We start from the raw sequence: 20,528 nt of genomic DNA, 5'->3' as shown, positions 1-20,528 counted from the left end.
AACACCGACATGGCAGACCTGGATGTAAATAAAATCACAAAGTAGCTCAGATGAAAAGGAAAATGACCACAGGACTCCGTGTAGAGTTAATCTGAAAAAGGCTTTAAGTCTGGCTACCATGCTAATCATGTCATTTATCCTTTTCCTCCAGTCCATGTGCTAAGATCGCAATCACTTTCGTCCTGCAGAGAGTTTTTGTGATTGTTCCTTGTGAGGGAGGCTGTGACCTCTCTTGTGATGTACAGTAACTAAGCAACCTGTAATGGCTTGCACAGCTCAAAGCTATTAGTGCTAAAGCTAAAGGAACCTCTTATACTCTCACAGGAATGCACCGGTTTTTTTTTTTCTGTGTTTTTGTAATGTTACTCAGCACAAACACGTCACCAGGTCCTTTTTTCACCATCTGGGTACTGATGAGAAGAGAGGAGAGGGGTTAGAACACAGTAATACACATTAATGAATGATTATACACTGAAATAAAATTCTAAATAAATCTCAATTAAAGATTTGTTACGAGTCTCATCATTTACTCCATTTATAAAATAGTTACATAAACATTTTAATTTCAAGTCTTTTGTTTGTGATTAGATTTGTACTCATCTGGACTGTCATTCACATCACGTGCGCTTGGTCTAATTTCTATCATTATCTAATTAGATCAGATTGGAGTAACAGCAAAACAGGACTTTATGCTGTTTCACTGGAGAGTTGTTCATACGAATCATTTGAGTCTACTCAACCGTGACAGAGTCAGATGGAGGGATACAGCCAGAGGAAGGAGAGAAAGATGGAAAGAAATAGAGAGATGGGGATACAGTAGGAAGAATGAATGAAAAGAAATGAGAGGGATTGCGAGAAAGAGAAAGAGAAAGAGGGAGATAAAACTATCGGACGGAAAAAGAAAGGGGTGAGAGGGAGGGGAAAAGATGAAGGGGGAGAAATAGGAGAAAAAGAGATGGAAGGAGATATTGAGGATGAAGATGTATAAAGAGGAAGGAGAGAGGGGCGGAGAAGAAAAGCCAAAAATAAAGCTGTAGACAGAATAAGAGAGGGGAAAGTGATGGAGAGAGAGAGAGCGAGAGAGAGAGAGAGGTGCACTCGACGCTTCTTTCCCTGTTTTCCTCTCTCTCCTTCTCGTGCGCTCTCTCTCTCTCTCTCTCTCTCTCTCTCTGTTTTAAACACACACTCAGCAGAATGAAGCCGCTCACATCCTTTCATCTGATCTGATCTGAGGCTCTTTATTTTGTTGTTTTGCGCTCTCTCCTTCTTTCCCTCTCTTCTCACATCCTTCGCGCGCGCCGGTCAGCAGCATGAGCGCGGAATGCACGAGCTACTACAGCGCAGAGCGCGTGTTCGTCAACGCCTTCACCTGCCCGAAACCGGGGGGAGACGCACGAGCCGTGTACTGCTGCGGCTTCAACGACGTCAAGTACTGCTGCGACGATCCCAACAGCTTCTTTCCCTACGAGTACGGGTACATGTGGTGGCTCAGGTACCACACACACACACACAAACTTTTTTCTCATAAATACTACTTTATAAATCTAAAACCTTTAAGGATTCCTTGGTTGTTGATTGACCTGCCCAGGGTGTACCCCTGCCTTTCACCCATTGTGTGCTGGGATAGGCTCCAGCAGATCCCTGTGACCCTAATTAGGAATAAAGCACGTATAGACAATGGATGGATTAATGGTTGTTGATTTAAGGTTCTGTGTAGAACCCTAGTGTGTAGACTTTTTTCTCTCTTGAGAATTCTTTAGAACCATAATTTACTCCGTGACTCAAAAGCATGAAAAGCCCGAGTAGAACTGTCTGACCCGTGTGGTGAGCGCATGGGCTATTACCTGGAATTATTGACTGTTACTGTAAACGTCGCTACCTGGTACTGTAACGTCTTCCCAAACATTTCCATCTCCACAAAGAGTGTAAACTCCTCTGTCCTAAATATGTGGGAGAACTTTACAGCTTTATCTGTGAGTGTGACAGTGGAGACTCCTTCCATACCTGCGTTAAAGTGAAGCGTGCACTGTACACGTCTCTGTGAACAAGCTGTTGCTATGGAAACGATAAGGTATTTATATGACAGTCAGATGGCTATGCTGTTCTGGAGAATTAATCAGCACCTGACCACCAGCCAGAGTCCAGAACTCAGCAGCTCTGTGGGGTAAACGGTGTCACTGGAACTGGAATTATTTTTTATTATTATTACTTGTAACAAGAGTTCAGTTAGTGCTAGAGACTAGTGTAGCTCACAGAAATGGAAGTCTAAAGCTAATGAATTAGGGTCATGCACTAAAACTAATGTCTGAACCTTTACACACTCGCCATTCACAAAAGAATGCACATAACCAAACATTCAAATGGTTGCGTGATGCTAAACTGGAGGCTAAACCTTTTTCCCTACTTATACATTAACCTAATTTTTGCATGAAATTTTGAATGTAATTTGTGTTTTTTTTGTTTATCGAGTGTTGACTTCACCCATAAAGCTGCTGCTCATCATACTCTTGTTAAACATTTCCAACTCACATAACAGCTCTCAGTGGATCCAAAATCGAATTATTTGGCTGTTTGCTTTTCTCGCCCGCATTTCACTCAGAAAACACTCAGAAAGCTGATAATGAGCAGGAGAAGTGTTTGACTTGTTGCCCTCGAGACTCTGAGTGCTCTTCCTCTTTAAACATCATCTTCACACAGCACAGCCTCATTCAGTGAAGATTGACTTCATAATTCAACAAAACAAAAAACAATCTCTGCACTCGAATGCTAATTTTAACATTTTCCTCCCAGCGCCAGAACTAACCAGCTACAGGAAATGCTACATGGCTGCTGTGGTAGCCAGCTAACTTGTAAATTAGCTACAACAGTAACAGTAGAAACAAATTAGCTGCCAGACTAATACCTTGTTTTGTTTCGTAGCTTAACTGCACGTTATTAATTTAACACAGAGGCTAATGTTCATGCTAGGTAGTTAGATAACTAGTTATGTGTTACCTTTATAGCCTGAGAGACATCACTAGCTAGTGAATGCTCCATGGCTGCTGTGTTAGTTAGCAAGCTGGAGCCAGGTCTGAGTGAAAGCAGTGAGATTTTAACCAACATCATTCAGCTCAACATCCAGAACAAAACCATCACGGATTTGTTAACCAAATGAAGCTTAATGAATGTCTTATGAGCTCCTAATCCCTTTATTAGCTCAAAGTGTGGAATTATTTGCAAGAGCTGTTTAAATCATGCGCATGAGTAAGTTAAAATCTAAAAAATCCATTTCGTTGGAGGAAATCCAGCTCTTCCCTGAAGCGTAAACGAGAGCAGACGATGTGATGAATGATGATGATGATGGTGATGATGATAAGTTTAAATAAAGTAGCTCATTTTTCTGTCACTCTCCACACACACACACAGCAGATACGGTTACCTCGTTCACACCATGGAGGTGTTCAGTAAAAAGCCTCAACTCAATTCATGCTCACTGCATGATAATCATTAACTAGCCTTCATAAGGGTCAGGTTCTGTCCATGTTAACGCTGTGAGATGGAAAGTTCTGTCTTGTTTTGTTTGGCATCACGGCAGGCTCAGTGCTTTAAGGAGAATAAATCAACACACAAGGACAGAGTAGAGAGGGGGCCAATACTTTGGGCAGAGCAGTTCTCTGATTCTGGCAGGGAGAAAAGGAGGTGTTTAATCATTAAGTGTAACTATAAATGGTAAAAACAATATACAAGGGATAAGGATAAAAGTGTGTGTGATTGAAACTCCTGATGAATAAAAACTCCATAAATTAGAAAAAGGATTAAAAATCTGTCTGTCTGTCTCTGTCTATCTGTCTCTTCTTTCTCTGTCTGTCTGTTTGTCTGTCTCACTGTTTGTCTGTCTGTCTCTGTCTGTCTGCCTCTCTCTCTCTCTCTCTCTCTCTCTCTCTTTCTCTCTCTCTCTCTCTGTATTTGTATGGACATGCAGTTTCTTTCTCGGCATCTCAGTTCAATATTTTTTCATTAAACTGTGTGCTTTATTGTTGTCATAACAAAACATTTCATTGTCAAAGCAGCATACAGCACCAGGAGCAAGAGAAAATAGCAAGTGAATTAAACATAAAGCGAAAAATTATAACGGGGAGAAAACATTTATCTATCTGTTTTCTTCCTCTGGAGTGCTGTGTTTTTGTATGAACATTCAATGTACCTACCCCCCGCCTCTCTCTCTCTCTCTCTCTCTCTCTCTCACTCCCTCTCTACCTCCCTCAGTGTTGGTGCTCTGGTGGGTTTGTCTATAGCTGCAGTGGTGCTGCTGGCCTTCATCATCACGCTGTGTGTGCTCTGCTACTTGTTCATCGCCACCAAACCCCGGGGCCTCGATAATGGTCTCATGCTACAGGTGCCAGGTATAGACTCACTCACTCACACACACACACACAGATCAGCAACAATGAAAACCTGAATTTCTGATGTATCGGTCCAACAACAATAGCATATTTGTTACATGAACATCTTCTTACTCTTTTCTGTCACTTTTATCCTACAGGGGAAAAAAGCAGTATATCATTTTCTACATTTACGCTTCTGAAGTTAAATTCAATAGCATACTAATCAGTTTTGTTAGCTTTACGTGGCTATGCGAGGATAAGAGCATGCTTAAGTTTTTGTAGAATGACACACTATAGTTTCGGGCGTTTTCAGTGTGGTATGGCCGCAAGCCTCGCAATGACACACTATAGTTTATTATTTTTAAATGTTTGTCGTTTGCTCCGCAGGATCTGAGGCCGGTCCTCCAGAGGGTCCAAATCAGCGCAATGCTCCGTCCGGACCTCAAGGCTTCCGCAAGCATTTTCTGAGAGGAAAACTGCACTGCGACAACCAGCCTGCCGACCCGGAGCGCCTGTTCCAGCGCTGCTACATGGCCACCGTCACCACCATTAACGTGGAAGGGCCTTCCTAAATCACCGTCTGCTGCTTGGGTTCTGAAGCTTTAGTAGCTCCACAGACCATCCTACCCTGTCCTGTCCACAAGGGGGCACCGTGTGAGAGCCTGAACTGCGCTAACACCCGCGGACTCGCCGTGAACCACGGACATGAATATAAAACGAGTTAAAGAATAACATCGCCACAGTCTTACGGGGCCCCCTGGTGGCCAAGTGACTGCCTTCTCGTCTGTTTCTGTCTGAAGTGTCCACGCTGTCCTGTTTCAAGCTGTCATGATATTTCTCTGCAGATGTGACATGTAAAGACTTTTCAGCTGTCATGGAGCGCACATTTCCATTTCGGGTAATGCACATGACCTGTCGCACTGTTTCTGATAAACGAGTGAAACTGATTTCCCTGTTCGCTGTGTTCAATACCGCGAGTGTGTTTTATTAATGAAGCTGTTCACATACAGACACAACAGACCAGAAACCACGAAGCTTCTGTTTGACTGAGCATTATCATTATCAGTCAGGGATGTCACAAAACACGTTTATAATGTTAGCATGTTGAATTCAAATAAACTGAATTACGTGAATTACCTCAGATCAAGGAAGGTCCAGTTTTGATTTTGGTAACACTGCAGAAAAACGTTTAATGCTTTAAGGAATCTTTACTTGCTTATGATGGTTACGACGAGTTCATCTGCAGAGCATTTCTTTCTTTTCCTGCTGAGTTTAAGATGTTTTATCAGGTTACTTGTGCTGCAGGAAGCTGCTGTAGTTCCTCTAGGTCTTGATCATTAATAGTAAAGTCATTTGGTGTCTGTTCATCTGTTCATTAGCATGAGACTAACACTACACCTCACAGTCTCAGGGTTCATGGTGTACAAACCGTCCGCCAGCCACACTCAGGTCAGCTCAGGTCCTCAGATTCATCAACACACACCATCTACAGCTCCTTGCTGTCTGTTCTGTAACCAGCTTACAGCATAAACACACGACCATGCCGTCATTACCATCTCCCCAGACCAGGATAAGGACAGTCACATGAATGGATTTCTAAAGTAAATTTATTCATACATTTATTTATCTTATTTATTATTTTCTATATATTATATTTTTCCTTCCCTTCACCTGAGGTGACAGAATCAGGTTCTGGACTCATCTGTTCAGTTTGTCATGAGCAGCTGACTTTTTGTTTCTGTTGAATAAACTCATCCTCAGCTGCTCCTATTCTAATGTGGGGCAGAAAATATCATTAATATCTCTTCAGTAACATCTGCTGTGCTTCTCCAGATTCCTCATGACTCTTGGGAGAAGGAAGCAAAATGAACAATTTGCGTATGAAGTGTTAGAACTAACCTGTGAGGATTTTTTTCATCAGCATGCTGATGAAGCTGTATTTACGTTGTTCACCGGTTTCCCCACAATGCTTTTCTGTTACCAGTGCAGTGAGATTTAGCCCTCGCTTCATCTCTTCCTAAAGACAACGATGCAGCGGCCCTTTAGTCATTTAGTCCAAAGCTTCAACCTTCATGCTAAACATCATTGTAACTGTGCAGACAATAAAACAACGTTAACCAACAGATTTGTGCCAAAATCGCTAAACAACATCACACATGATTCAAAATAAACATGTTTGGAGGAGGAGTTTGTTTCTAAGACTACTTTAATGTAATTGTCCTCCTGAGAGAAAGTTTAACATTGACATCAAATCATAATATTTTACCAAATATCAACACAGCTGCTAATTATCATTAGCAAACATACGCTAACACTGTGTGCACTTTAGCACCTTACAGGCTAACACATTACGGCCTGTAATTAGCGACCATATGCTAACACTGGCTCGAAGCCATGCTCACATAATCTGGAGGACTGAAAATGCATCTCAAGAGTCCTGAGGTATTTCTGTTTACCATCATTTTAATAGATTTGTTTATTTGTTTATTGATTCGTTCATTCGTATAAAGAAGTGATAACCCCGCCCCTCTGACAGTTTTAACTCCACACAGCAGTGGACATCTTGACCCTCTGAGCTGTTTGTTTAGCTGCTGTTATCTGGTTTTTTTTCTCTCAGTGTGAAATCCCTCAGAGTTGTGAAGTCGTGAAGCTTCATGAAGTCTGTACTGAATGTGTATTGATTAAATGTGCTGGGAAAAAAAGCAATGCTGTGAATGAAAACAAAAAGTCATTAAAGCTATTTTTGCGGACCGGCTCCAGCTCCTGGCCTGTGTGTTTGTGAAGGTTCCGGAAAGTCACAGGTTGTTTTAGCGTGTTTTTCTTCCTCTAAGGGACTGAACACACTCGCTTTTTCACGTTTGTGTTCCGTGTCAATTATAATGAAGAGTTAATTACCTCCTGAAGTGTGCAGGAATAAAACCCTCTCAGTGCTGAACTCCTCACATCTCCCTCAGCACCGTAATTACAGCCTTTACATGATTACAAAGAACCTCATAGAGTAAAAGCACTCATTATTCACTTCATATATTAGTCATACACACACACACACACACTCTCTCTCACATACACACTCTCTTTCTCGCATACACACATACACTTGCACACACTCTCACACAAACTCACTCACACACACACACACACTCTCACATACACAGTCTCCCTCCCTCTCTCTCTCACACACACACACACACACTCACATACACAGTCTCTCTCTCTCTCTCTCTCTCTCTCACACACACACACACACAGACTCACACACACTCTCCCTCCCTCTCTCTCTCTCTCTCTCTCTCTCTCTCACACACACACACACACACACACTCTCACATACACAGTCTCCCTCCCTCTCTCTCTCACACACACACACACACTCACATACACAGTCTCTCTCTCTCTCTCTCTCTCTCTCACACACACACACACACACAGACTCACACACACTCTCCCTCCCTCTCTCTCTCTCTCTCTCTCACACACACACACACACACACTCTCACATACACAGTCTCTATCTCTCTCTCTCTCACACACACACACACACACACACAGACTCACACACACACTTTCCCTCTCTCTCTCTCTCTCTCTCTCTCTCACACACACACAAACACACACACAGACTCACACACACACTCTCCCTCCCTCTCTCTCACACACACACACACACACTCTCTCACATACAAAGTCTCTCTCTATCTCTCTCTCACACACACACACACAGACTCACACACACACTTTCCCCCTCTCTCTCTCTCTCTCTCTCTCTCTCTCACACACACAAACACACACACACACTCAGTCACACACCTTTTCCCCCCCCCCTCTCTCTCTCTCTCTCTCTCACACACACACAAACACACACACAGACTCACACACACACTCTCCCTCTCTCTCTCTCTCTCTCTCACACACACACACACACACACACTCTCACATACACAGTCTCTCTCTCTCTCTCTCTCTCTCTCTCTCACACACACACAGACTCACACCCCCCCCCTCTCTCATTCTCTCTCACACACACACACACACACACTCTTAGCTGTGAATCTGGCTGATGTAAGTGATGTGTGAAGGGGAGATGTTTGAGGATGGTCTCAGCATGATCATCAGTTCCTCATGATGTTCAGCTCATGACATGTTTGATATGAAGTTTTCTTTGCTCTGGGGCTTGAAACGTACCATAACACCAGGTGGTGTGACGGCTCACATGGCACTCCGTCAGGCCTGGGGAGGGTCGGAAAATAATTTAGGACAAAATGAAGGAAGAAGAGCGAAGAGGAACGAGTGAGCATGTGGAAAGAGAGATGAAGCCGTGTGTAATGACTTCCATATGACTGCCTTTAAGGCTAGAACTCAGTTCTGAAAGAAGTGATGATTGGATTTCTAATCTTATACGGCCTCAAGTAAGTGATTGAGTGAGTGAGTGTGTGAGTAAGTAAGTGTGTGTGTTTGTGTTAGTGAGTGAGGTAGTGAGTGAGTGAGAGAGTGTGTGTTAGTGAGTGAGTGAGTTTGTGTGTGTGAGTGAAGTAGTGAGAGAGTGTGTGTGTATGTGTTAGTGAGTGAGTGAGTGAGTGAGTGAGTGAGTGTGTTTGTGTGTGTGAGTGTGTGTGTGTGTTAGTGAGTAAGTGATTGAGTGAGTGAGAGTGTGTGTGAGAGTGAGTATGTGTGTATTAATGAGTAAGTGTGTGTGTTAGTGAGTAAGTGATTGAGTGAGTGTGTATTAGCAAGTAAGTGTGTGTGTGTGATAACAGTAAATATGTTCAGATATCCAGTCATCAAACACTCGTGTTTAATATTATTCACTCATTTATTTGACTTTCTAATGGAGATTTGCTGACACAGTAAAATCCCAGTGCAGATGTATTAATGACAGACATCTTGATAATGAAGCTTACGTGGAGTATCAGTGTGTCTGTCGAGACGCCTTAATGATGTGATTAGCAGATCAGATCAGATCAGCTTCCATTCAGCTGCATTTTCTTTATTTTGTTAATCATTATTAAAACCAACATAGCACCATGCTAAGGATATCACAGAAAAGTGCATGGTGACATCATTTATCATGATATCAGTATTATGATGTCATATCACCCCACCCCCTTGTGCATGTAGCAGCTTTTTTTTTCTTTTGCCGGGGAAACTATTTTAGTTGAAATAAAAATTCAAATTTACTACAAAATATGTAAAACAATAAATAGATACATGGGCACTGATTTATTATTATTAATTAATGAATTAATTTCAATGAGAAACAAATTTCAACCCTCAACTTTTATCAAAATGTCTTTTAAAAAAATGAAAAATATTTATTTAAACTAGTGTGTGCAAATTTTTGACTGGTTTTGTATTTAAAGGGAACAGTTCTGTGAAAATAAAAATGTAATTAATCAGCCGTGACACGTTTATCTGACAGTCTTTTGTTTATTTAATTTATTTTCATTTTTATTTGTTTGTTTTCTTCCATGCATCATCCATCTTTAATCTGATGAGTAAATTCTGTCTTTACAGAATTAAAATCAACATTTCTATCACTTTCAGGCTTAATCCTGGAGGCGGGGCCTAATGCTGAAGGCGGAGTCTTTCCAGACTGCACCATGGAAAATTGATCTCGTTTATCCAAGATGGCTGCAGTCACAGCATTCAGTGTTTGACTGCTCCGTGTCATTGTTCCTTGGCAAATCTCATTAGCCCCATTAGCATCATAGCTCTTTTGCTAAACTAACTTAGCAAACGTGTCTTGGATAATCAGCTACATTTGTTTTGTTTTTTTCTCTGAACTGTTCCTTTTATAACTGACCCCTCCCCCCACCTGTCCCTCTTATCTAAAACCCCACCCCATGTTATAGATTGTCTCAAACACCTACAGATTTGCATAATCAGCTCCTCCCACTTCCTGGAACATGATCCATTCAGGTAGAGGTAAAGGAACAACGAAGCTACAAAAACATGACGTAATGCGTCATGTCTTGTCCACAGTCCACCTCATGGACACATGACCTTTTTCTGTGTGACAGCGGCTTGTGTGTGTGTGTGTGTGAGAGTGTGTGAGTGTGTAAGTGGTTTTCATAGCAGTGCTAATTTGGTATCACATTTTACAATCAGTCATAAATTTATGTTGATGGATAGATGTATGTGTGTGTGTGTGTGTGTGTGTGTGTGTGTGTGTGTGTAAGTTTCTATAGCTCCTCTTTGCGTTTGATGATGAGTTTGCGCACCATCTCCGTGATCTTTGGCCGAAGTTCTTTCACAGACACTTGAGGACCCCATGCGTCCACAACTTTACCATCCACATCAATCAGATACTTCCAGAAATTCCAGTCAGGCTCCTTCCCTGTGACCGCTGAGAGAGATGAAATATCTTACTAGGATGGCATTCACTTATTTATCTTTCATCTGCTAGGTAAGCTTTCAGTTATTAGGTTAACTTTTGGTTACTGTGCTAGCTTTTGTTTCCGTTAATGTGTGTTCTTTACCTGCAAGGTATTTAAAGGCATTGTTGGCTCCTGTCCCCACCACAGCGATTTTGCTGAAGAGTGGAAATGAGATTCCATAAACACGCCTCACATAGCTGTCGATCTCTTTATCACTGCCGGGCTCCTGCTGGCCAAACTGATTACATGGGAACGCCAGCACGTTGAAATGGTACGGTCCAAAATCCCGCTGCAGCTGCTGCAGGTCTGTATAGTGCTCCTCTGTGAAGCCACATTCACTCGCTACATTTACCACCAAGGAGACCTGATACACACACACACACCAGTAGATAAATGAAGGTGAATCTTAATCAAGTATGAGAAACAGACACAGATGTCTGATGTTTGAGTAAGCACCCAGACAGACAGACAGACAGAAAGACAGACAGATAGACAGAGTGATTTATCTGAGTAAATAATTAATGAGCTCATTAAGTGCTGCTACAGGATTAATATATCCCACACTTTTCTGCACTTACCCCACACTTATCCCAGACATACCTCACACATCCTACACACATCCCACACTTATCCTTAACTTATCCCACACTTATCCTACAATTATCCCACACATCCCGCATGTATCCCACACTTATCCTAACATATCCCACACTTATCCCACACATATCCTTTCACATATCCCACATGTATCCCACACTTATCCTAACATATCCCACACTTATCCCACACATATCCTTTCACATATCCCACATGTATCCCACACTTATCCTACACTTATACCACATTTATCCCGTACTTATCCCACACTTCTCCTACACTTATTCTGTACTTATCTCACACATATCCCGGACTTATCTCGCACATATTCCATACATATCCAACACTTATTCCTAGAACATTTCACAGGGTATTATTCCGCTCCTTACTCTGAAATGAACCTGTGGCGATCTGAGATACAGTATGTTGATAATGGAATAAAGAGATATGGAATAGAATATTCAGCGTTGTGCTGTGGCAGTTAAACGCTTCACGTCAGGATGCTAACAGAAACTCAACAGTTAATTATTAAAGTCTTTTAGCTGGAATGGTGTGCTGTTTGTGTCTGAATTCTGAAGGTGGTGTAGGCGTGGGCTTTAACCCAGAAGTGAAGGACATGCTGAAGAGTGAGAGAGAGAAAGAGAGAGAGAGAGAGAGAGCACTGTGTAGAATTGTGTGTAGAATGTTTTAGTCTTTTGAGTGGTGTAGTGAGGTGAAAACAATCAAACTCATTTATTCTTCATCTATGAGCCGTGCGAATTATTCAGATCACCACAAGGCCAAGGCTTCACAATCTGCACACTGGACCAGCTATATACATATAATAAAATCTGAATTTTGAATACAACCTCAGCTTTAATTCAGGAATCAACTGTTTAAAAGCGCCATCTAGTGTTTTCTCTGATACACTCTCTAGATTTTTAAACATTTTTAGAAACTGCATCTCACATATTTAACTCATTTATTTACAAATGAATTAAAAACATGTTTATTACTTTCCTTATTTAAAAATTACACATGAATTTTAACTTTTTTCTTTCCTAAATATCACTTTTGTTGAAGAAAGGTGTGGGAATATCGAGTCAAAAAAGGAGAAAATATTACAGCTATAGGGCAGCACAGTGGCTTAGTTAGCACTGTTGCCTCACAGCAAGAAGGTCCTGGGTTCGAATCCCAGGTTTGAAAAGGCAGGGGCCTTTCTGTGTGGAGTTTGCATGCTCTCCCTGTGCCTGCGTGGGTTTACTCCGGGTACTCCGGTTTCCTCCCACAATCCAAAAACATGTACATTAGGTTTATTGGTAATTCTAAATTGCCCATAGTTGTCTATATGTGGCCCTGTGATGGACTGGTGACCTGTCCAGGGTGTACCCCTGCCTTTCACCCTATGTGTGCTGGGATAGACTCCAGCAGATCCCTGTGACCCTAATTAGGAATAAAGTGGGTATAGAAAATGGATGGATATTATAGCTATTTTTTTTTATCTGTGGTGCCATCCATTTCATTAACATTCATTTAATAAACTTGAATATGTCAATTATTTAAAAAAAATCTAATAAAAACATATGAATAAAAGTCTGATGAAATATTTTACAACTCAAATTATCTGAATCATCAAAAACAGTGGATTGTATATCAGATTAAATAAAATGATTTTTTTTAGAAAGCATTGGCTGTATTTTTATTTATTTATTTATTTATTTTACTGATTTTCTTTATACTTTCTGCGTTTTTATTAATTTTCCAGTGATTTTTGTGTCCTCATGATTTTAGTTGTGTATTTATTTCCCAAAAGCCATTTTAAAGCTTAGTTATTTTTAAAAGAAAGAAATATGGGGGGTGTAACACCTTCATCTGTGCAGCTTCCTGAGAGAAAAAACAGAGATATTATTAATTTATTATTGTCACATGACAGGAAAGTGATTGAGGACTGATTGTCATTTTAGAGTATACTAAATGTAAAAGTTATTGCCTTTCTATGAGTGTGCAGGAAAGGGTTAAATCCATCTCAGTCATTTTAATATACGCCTGAAAAATGCTCAAAAACAGCTTCAACTACATGGAGATGTTTCATTTGATCAATTTAAATGCTTAATTAATTCATAAGGATGTGATTTTCTTTTCACTTAAGGAAAAGAATGAACCTTTGATGAACCAAAGTGCTAAAAAAAATCTAAACTAGTTGACAACACTATAAAGTGTAAGTGTGGCTTGAATGATTGTGTAGTGTGAATAAGGACAGGGATAAAAGAGTAAGTTATATATGATATAAACTTTATGCATGCTTTAAGCGCGTGCAGCTCGTCAGAAGAAGTCTGCCACGTAGGCACGCCCAGACCAATAAACGCACCAAAAGACCGTTGTGCTTTCAATATTAGTACTTTATTAATGCACAGGAAATGTAGAAAGCAGCATCGTGCATGCTCGAGGAGATAAAGAAAGTGATGGAAATAAATAAATGAATAAAAAGTCAAATTTTTCGTTTCTTTTGCATGCACGGCTCCGTTAGTGAATGAATCCGTCCTGAAGAGCGCGAGACTCACCGAACCACGGTATTTCTCCAAAGAAACTAATCTCCCTCTGCTGTTCACCACTTTAAACGTGTAAAAGTCTTTCTGCTTCGCCTCCAGTAAATAAGACAGGAGGAGTAAAGCCAGCGCTCGGAGGATCATCCTCATCTTCCGTGATTTAGCTTTAACTGTTAACTTTCAGCTGCTTCTCGCAACATGAAGGACCACCGGCTGCTACGCAACAGATCCGTGTGTTGCTGCGAAGAAGCACTGCGCTCCATGTCCGCAGGAATAAATAATGCGCAAGGCTCCGACTGGCACTCGAGTATGCGCAGAAAGTGCGCAGTATTGATTGGAATGAGTCAGAGAGGATTTATTTTAACAGGATAGGATGTCGGATTAAAAATTTAATAATGACTTATTAAAGCAACAAACACATAAATATACACGTAAACATATGAAATAATAAATATGAGTGAAAATAAAATATAACGGTAGAATATGGATGTATCCCACACTGCATCATCTGGAATCGTCATTTAGAATTAGCTATCGATCTAAAAAGATATTTTTAGAACTGTGCACTAAATTTGGGACTTGGCTAATAATAATAAAAAAAAGTAGTGTACACTATAAAGTAAACACGATGGGATTTGAGACACGCCCCACGCGCTCATCAGCACTGACAGTGTTACCCACAATGCACCTCAGCGAGAAGTTAACATGGCGTCCGGGGCCTTGAATGAGCAAAACAAAAACACAAGCGGAGAAATGGGCCGCGTTTAATTAGCGATTAAAAAGAAAGTTTTACTAAAAACAAACAAAATATCTTCAGATAACCTCATCGTGCATGCATGGAGTGTGTGCTGATAATTTATTTCGGATTTCTGAATTTTGGTGAGTGTTAAACTTTAAAGGAAGATGTACTTCAGGAGCTAGCGGGTTAGCAGTGAAAAACACAGCTCCAGGTTCTGCAGCAGTAAATAAACGGAAATCACAGTTTCTCGCTTCTAAAGATAAATGGGATCACTTTTATTAGCTTTTAGAAACGCGGTTTTTCAGTTAAATACTACAGTAATATAGGAGCGCTGTAAAACTTCACCTTGTTGATTTAGCAATCTAGCTAGCTTAGCGTTGATGCTCCGCATTGATCTGATAAATTAATGCTTTTAATCCAAGCACGAGTGTGTGATATTAACAGCATTACTCCGGACATGTATTAAGGAGCTCGGATTTCTTTATTTTTGTGCACTAGTGCCTGTACTGCAGCATGGCTCGAGTTTGTTTTGTTTAGAACCGGGCCCACTTGATATGACCTTTTTTTTTAATCACACTTTTATTCATGATAAACTGTTAATAATTGTATTTTTATCGGGACATTTCACTCCGATTTATTTTCGATACTTTTGCTGGGGATTATTTCTCGGACATTGTTCATGTAAATGATATGTGTCTGTGTATATCGTGTATCCTCGCTGCCAGCGTTTCCGTATGCAAATGAGCAGAGAGCTGTGATTGGCTGGTCCCAGTGACGTACGTGCGCATTATGCAAACGACTACCGTTCTAACTCGGAGGTTATACGTATTAGGCAGGGAATATTCAACAAGAGTTATGTTTTAATAATTAGTCAAAGCAAAAAAACATGTAAACAATCGTAAGATGTTAGCTCTCTGAAAATTTGTCATTTTTTGACACAGTTTTGTGTTTCATTTATTTATATTTGGTCGTTCTAAGTTAAAAGTTCGAAATATAGCCTATTTAGGCTCTAAATAGTAAAAAAAAATCCTAAGTAAGCTTTTTCATCTTTTAAGTGAAAAAAATAAATAAAACTTCCTGTGTCTCTCCAGGTTTGGACACAATCGCCCTGCAGAACTTCTGCGCTGTTTTATTTTAATATTATTTTTAATTATTTTTTACACGCACCCACGCCCCCCACCCCCACACACGCTATGGATGAGACCAAAAGTCCGCTGAAGTCAGGCAAGGCTGCTCGTTCGGCCGGGAACAAGACCTCATCCAGATCGCAGAAGGAGCGCGAGAACGGCAAGACGCCGAATCGCAATAAAAACACAGCAGCCTCCAGAGTGAAGGAGGAGGAGGGCCAGGGTGGGCACACTGGGGTCAAGGGGCTAGCAGGAAGCCCTCAGGAGACGGGCAAAAGCAAAGCACGCAGACTGACGGGGAGAACAGGTTCAGGGGAGAGAGGCAGGGTGAGGTCTCAGACTCAGCAGGGGGTCAGGAGCACACACCTCACTGCTCCACTCAACACCAAGGAGGAGAACACTGCTAACCCCAATAAAACCCCCAGAGCTGTGGGCAAGGACAGACATACAGGTGAGAGTATGTGTGTGTGTGAGAGAGATAGAGAAAACTCCTCACTATGAACCTGAGCTGAGTAGCTAGTGTTAGCAAGCTAGTGTCTCTGTGTAAATTTTAGGTGAACTTCATCGTTTCATTAAATCTAAAGAAATTATGTATGCTGGCTAACTAGCATCCTAACACCACTCAGGTACTTGAGGAAATGAGCACTGCAAAGAAAACTGTTAGTGGGGAAAGGTCCAATGTAGTAAAACAAGTTCATAAGCTTTTTCTTCATTTTGTCGACTTAAATGGATTCTGACTTGCTGTTAAAAAACCACTCTGACAGGAAATCTGTGACAGTAACATGTAAACATACGGAAATATCAGTGCTTCCCAAACTTTCTGGTACTAAACGAGTGAAAACGCTTCACACGTCTGTTCTAAGTGTTTATTTCCTGGATGGTGAGGTTTAATTGGGTATTAACGCCGATCTGAACGCTGAACTGATCTGTCAGGCGAGGTGTCAGCGAGGCGGCCGGCGGAATGCGTTCCTGACCTCGCGGACGAGACCAATCTAACCTCTGATCAGCAGCTGGGACTGAAACAGGCCGAGGAGAGACTGCAGAGAGACTACATCCACAGACTGACAAAGGTAAGAGCTGCGGTAGCCATCCTCGCATCCTGTAATCTAAATAATTCATCAAACACAGATAACATTTACTCTAGTAGTGTGTCATACTAAAGCATATAATTGTTGATTTATAATATATACATATCTATTGTTAATTAGTTAGTTACTTTTTTTTGTTTTACCACCTTGTATTTTTATAACAAACAAGCAAATGAAAAATAAATATGTTAATCTTGGTAGTAAGAAATTCACAACAGAACAAAAAGATCTAGTACATTTGTGAAAGATCACTGGTGCTGATTATTTCACACTTACATCACCATGTGGGCGTGTCCCAAATCGCACACCTTTTTCTTCTATATACATCTCACTCTGCATTGTGGGTATTCTGTCTGGAGACGTGACAGAGGAGTGCTGAGAGTTAATGAGCTGTTAATGGACTCACGTTTATATGTCTGGGCTTTTTGTTAAGTGTGTGTTTGTGTGTATGTGTTTCTACAGCAGTCCCCTGATTATCCAAATTTCCAGTATCTATGCAAACTCTGCTCAGTTCATGTGGACAACATCCAGGGTGCTCACAAACACATCAAAGAGAAACGGCACAAGAAGAACATCATGGTAACACACACACACACGCACGCTAAAAAGGTATTGCTAAAGGCGTTACCGCAGTGGTGGTTGTTAAAAAGTCACTCACAAAATCCGGGATTAAATTGAGTGTAATTTTCTTTGAGGTATAAAAGAATCTTTGATCATGAACCAAATCTGAATCTTTTATCATCAACTGAATCTGAATCTTTTTCCCCCTTAACTAAACCCGTTTACACCTGCTTGCTGAATGTGACCCACACTTCTAAATGTTTTTAGAATGTTCCATGTATTTCTCACCAGTTAAAGAATCGTAACCGCTTTCAGGGGGCGGGGCAGATTTAATAATAACATAATGTTATAAATAATACAGTTTTTTTTTCAACAGTGATGCTTTTCAAATTCGATAGTCACAGCTTTTAACGTGTGTGTGTAGGAGAAACAGGAAGAAAACGAGCTGCGTTCATTACCCCCTCCATCTCCGGCTCACCTGCGGGCTCTGGAGTCGGCCGTGTTGGAGGCGGCACAGGAACACGGCATCTCGGAGCAGGAGTTTCAACAGAGATGTGCTGTGCTGCAAAGCATGGAACTGATCATCCAGAAACATCTACCTGGTGTGTATACATGTGTACACACACACACACACACAAATGGGCTATTGTGTAGTTATCATGTTCTCTCTGTGTCTCAGCATGTTCTCTGCGTCTCTACGGTTCCTGCCTCACACGATTTGCCTTCAAGTCCAGTGACATCAACATCGACGTGCTCTATCCCTCTGGTGTAAGCGAACAGTCTTATGTCTTTTTGTTAGTAGTGGTTTGCAGCTGGTTTTCATTCTTCCCGTTTTCTGTGTTTCAGATGACTCAGCCTGATGTTCTCATCCAGGTGCTGGACATCCTGAAGAAGAGTGGTTAGCATCACACACACACACACCTTTATGGTTGACTACTGTGATTTTCTCAAAGAAATAGAAACTTTTATTTTGTTTTCTTTCTTTTTTTATTGTCCAGATGAATTCTCAGATGTCGAGTCAGACTTCCACGCTAAAGTTCCCGTCATCTTCTGCCGTGATGTTTCCAGGTCAGTGCAGGTTCTTCTGTTACTCTGAGCTCTTCACACATTAAATCCATGGAGCTGTACTGAGGGGGTTGTGTCTCTGTCTCTGTGCAGCGGTTTACTGTGTAAAGTGAGCGCAGGAAATGATGCCGCATGCCTCACCACCAATCACCTGGCAGCATTGACCAAGCTGGAGCCTCGTCTGGTTCCTCTGGTGCTGGCGTTCCGCTACTGGGCCAAGGTTCACACACGCACACACACACACCTGTCATGCCTTCTACAACATCGGGATACTGTACATCTGTTAACGTTAATAATACTATAATACTGTATGTACGTGGGCAGCTGTGTCATGTGGACTGCCAGGCCGAGGGCGGGATTCCCTCCTACTCCTTCTCCCTGATGGTCATCTTTTTCCTACAGCAAAGGAAGCAGCCCATTCTACCTGTGTATCTTGGCTACTGGGTATGTAACACACACACACACACACACACAGGCAAACGCATAACAGGCACAGAGCAAGTGTAAAAGTTTAGTGTGTGTTTGTGTGTACAGATCGAAGGGTTCGACGTGAAGCGTGTGGACGAGTATCACCTGACCGCCATCCAGCAGGGACACTGGGTGGGGTGGGAGCACAGACCGGGCAGCGCTAACGAGGGGCGCGGAGACAACAAGGGCAAAAACGATCCCCAAAAACCAGATGGCCAAAAGTCAGCTGAGAAACGGAACGAGAACCAGAAAGGCAAGGTGAGAGAATCACACTGAACACCCACACACACACACACAGTGCTTCTCTGCTCTAATGAAGGAACTGCTGACTTACCAGGGATGGATAGATGCTCCCATGTGTATATAAAAGTAAGTGTGTGTGCGCATGTTCACAGACTAGTCTGAAGCTGGAGAGCACGGAAAACACAAAGAACATCTCTCTCGGCCAGCTGTGGTTAGAGCTGCTGCGTTTCTACACTCTGGAGTTTGCTCTGGAGGATTACATCATCAGCATCCGGCTGAAGGAGCTGCTGCCCCGAGACGTGAAGAACTGGCCACGCCGCCGCCTCGCCATTGAGGGTGAGACACACATACATACACATTTAGTGTTTGACTAATGTAGCTATCTAACGGTTAACATCATGCCCACATGTATAAATCATTTCACATGGTTTATATTAAAGACTTAACCTCAGAGTTCTAGCTAATGCACACAGCTAACATATTTTTGCCACCTGTAGTTCCCAGTTGTCTAGCAACAGTGTCCCCACCTCTAACCCTGCATTCAAGCGTCAGAGACAGGCAGTGGTTGATATTCTCCTAAATTGCATTCAAATTCATTTTTTACAGTCATATGCAAATTAGGTGAAGTGACAAATCCATCTGATTGGCTCGAATGATTCCTTTACCGCAGGGTTCCTCAAATCTTTCCCTGGAGGGCCAATCCACTGCAGACTTTAGCTCCAACCCTGATCAAACTCCTCTACCTGTGATTTTCTAATGATCCTGAAGACACTGATTAGCATGCCCAAGTGTGTTTGATTAAGGTTAGAGCTAAACTCTGCAGGAAAGTGGATCTTGTGGGCCAGATTTGAGGATCCCTGCTTTACCGTGTGGTTGACCATTTGCAACTTTACTCACAATTTACTTCCTGCCTGCTATTAGTCTGCACAAAGAAGAAAAAAATGATAGTTGGAGCAAAGTCAAGCACGCAGCATGTGTAAAACATATAGCTGGACTGATTTTCATGCTGATTTTGAATTCATTTAGTTAGCTTTAGAAGCTTTACAGTTGAAGTGGTAGTGTCTCTGGACAGGCCACAGCCATAACCAACAAACTACAAGCAATTTGCTTCTTGCTAACGGCTGCGACTTGAATGGATCATGTGGTCTTGTTCTTCAGATCCGTTTGCGCTAAAGCGGAACGTCGCACGCAGTCTAAACAGTCAGATGGTGTTCGAGTACATCCAGGAGCGCTTACGCACTGCGTACCGTTACTTCGCCCGCCCTCAGAGCCGTAACAGACACGCCCCAGAACGAGACGCACTGCGACCTTCGGCGACACGGCCCACGGGAGCTCGCTCTGTGGAGACTAAGAGAGGAGACGATGAGGACGGGGTGA

General features: G+C 41.8%; 3 protein-coding genes across 6 annotated transcripts in view; 2 read left to right on the top strand and 1 right to left on the bottom strand.

Annotated features, from left to right (window-relative positions):
* The first annotated feature begins 1,067 nt into the window (after positions 1-1,067).
* On the top strand, positions 1,068-6,992 carry LOC131366101 (protein shisa-like-2A). The gene is made up of 3 exons (XM_058410284.1): positions 1,068-1,492; positions 4,246-4,382; positions 4,752-6,992. Exons 1-3 carry the CDS (start codon positions 1,311-1,313, stop codon positions 4,934-4,936), a joined length of 504 nt encoding a protein of 167 aa, XP_058266267.1. The 5' UTR covers positions 1,068-1,310; the 3' UTR covers positions 4,937-6,992.
* Positions 6,993-10,488: 3,496 nt separating this feature from the next.
* On the bottom strand, positions 10,489-14,100 carry gpx7 (glutathione peroxidase 7). The gene is made up of 3 exons (XM_058409140.1): positions 13,876-14,100; positions 10,841-11,102; positions 10,489-10,707 (listed from the first exon to the last, which is right to left on the bottom strand). The coding sequence occupies exons 1-3, from the start codon at positions 14,008-14,010 to the stop codon at positions 10,544-10,546; spliced, it is 561 nt and encodes a 186-aa protein (XP_058265123.1). The 5' UTR covers positions 14,011-14,100; the 3' UTR covers positions 10,489-10,543.
* A 443-nt stretch (positions 14,101-14,543) lies between these two features.
* The window catches only part of tut4 (terminal uridylyl transferase 4), a 15,565-nt gene continuing 9,580 nt past the window's right edge, over positions 14,544-20,528 (top strand). For 2 of the 4 annotated variants that reach the window (XM_058409409.1, XM_058409408.1), the window contains exons 1-13: positions 14,544-14,739; positions 15,691-16,177; positions 16,660-16,796; positions 17,277-17,393; positions 17,800-17,977; positions 18,055-18,143; positions 18,222-18,273; positions 18,374-18,443; positions 18,534-18,660; positions 18,765-18,884; positions 18,975-19,166; positions 19,304-19,487; positions 20,310-20,528. The exon at positions 20,310-20,528 is cut by the window's right edge and continues 290 nt beyond it. In XM_058409409.1, coding sequence (XP_058265392.1) covers positions 15,793-16,177; positions 16,660-16,796; positions 17,277-17,393; positions 17,800-17,977; positions 18,055-18,143; positions 18,222-18,273; positions 18,374-18,443; positions 18,534-18,660; positions 18,765-18,884; positions 18,975-19,166; positions 19,304-19,487; positions 20,310-20,528 — 1,870 coding nt within the window. In that variant the 5' untranslated portion in view covers positions 14,544-14,739; positions 15,691-15,792. The remainder of the gene's footprint in view (positions 14,740-15,690; positions 16,178-16,659; positions 16,797-17,276; positions 17,394-17,799; positions 17,978-18,054; positions 18,144-18,221; positions 18,274-18,373; positions 18,444-18,533; positions 18,661-18,764; positions 18,885-18,974; positions 19,167-19,303; positions 19,488-20,309) is intronic. The other 2 variants (XM_058409407.1, XM_058409406.1) reach the window with 1 other exon arrangement.

This window comes from Hemibagrus wyckioides, linkage group LG15, assembly GCF_019097595.1.
Source record: "Hemibagrus wyckioides isolate EC202008001 linkage group LG15, SWU_Hwy_1.0, whole genome shotgun sequence".
In the NCBI taxonomy this organism is placed as follows: Eukaryota; Metazoa; Chordata; class Actinopteri; order Siluriformes; family Bagridae; genus Hemibagrus; species Hemibagrus wyckioides.
Note: the sequence above shows the minus strand (reverse complement) of the source record. Positions and strands in the feature narration are given on the sequence as shown.

Excerpts from the sequence above, each read along its gene's own strand:
- LOC131366101 (XM_058410284.1), top strand. The coding sequence starts at position 1,311 with ATGAGCGCGGAATGCACGAGCTACTACAGCGCAGAGCGCGTGTTCGTC. Across the intron at positions 1,493-4,245 it reads GGGTACATGTGGTGGCTCAG|TGTTGGTGCTCTGGTGGGTT; the intron begins GTACCACACACA and ends TACCTCCCTCAG. Across the intron at positions 4,383-4,751 it reads TCTCATGCTACAGGTGCCAG|GATCTGAGGCCGGTCCTCCA; the intron begins GTATAGACTCAC and ends TTTGCTCCGCAG.
- gpx7 (XM_058409140.1), bottom strand. The coding sequence starts at position 14,010 with ATGAGGATGATCCTCCGAGCGCTGGCTTTACTCCTCCTGTCTTATTTA. Across the intron at positions 11,103-13,875 it reads TGGAGAAATACCGTGGTTCG|GTCTCCTTGGTGGTAAATGT; the intron begins GTGAGTCTCGCG and ends TGTGTGTATCAG. Across the intron at positions 10,708-10,840 it reads TGCCTTTAAATACCTTGCAG|CGGTCACAGGGAAGGAGCCT; the intron begins GTAAAGAACACA and ends CATCTCTCTCAG.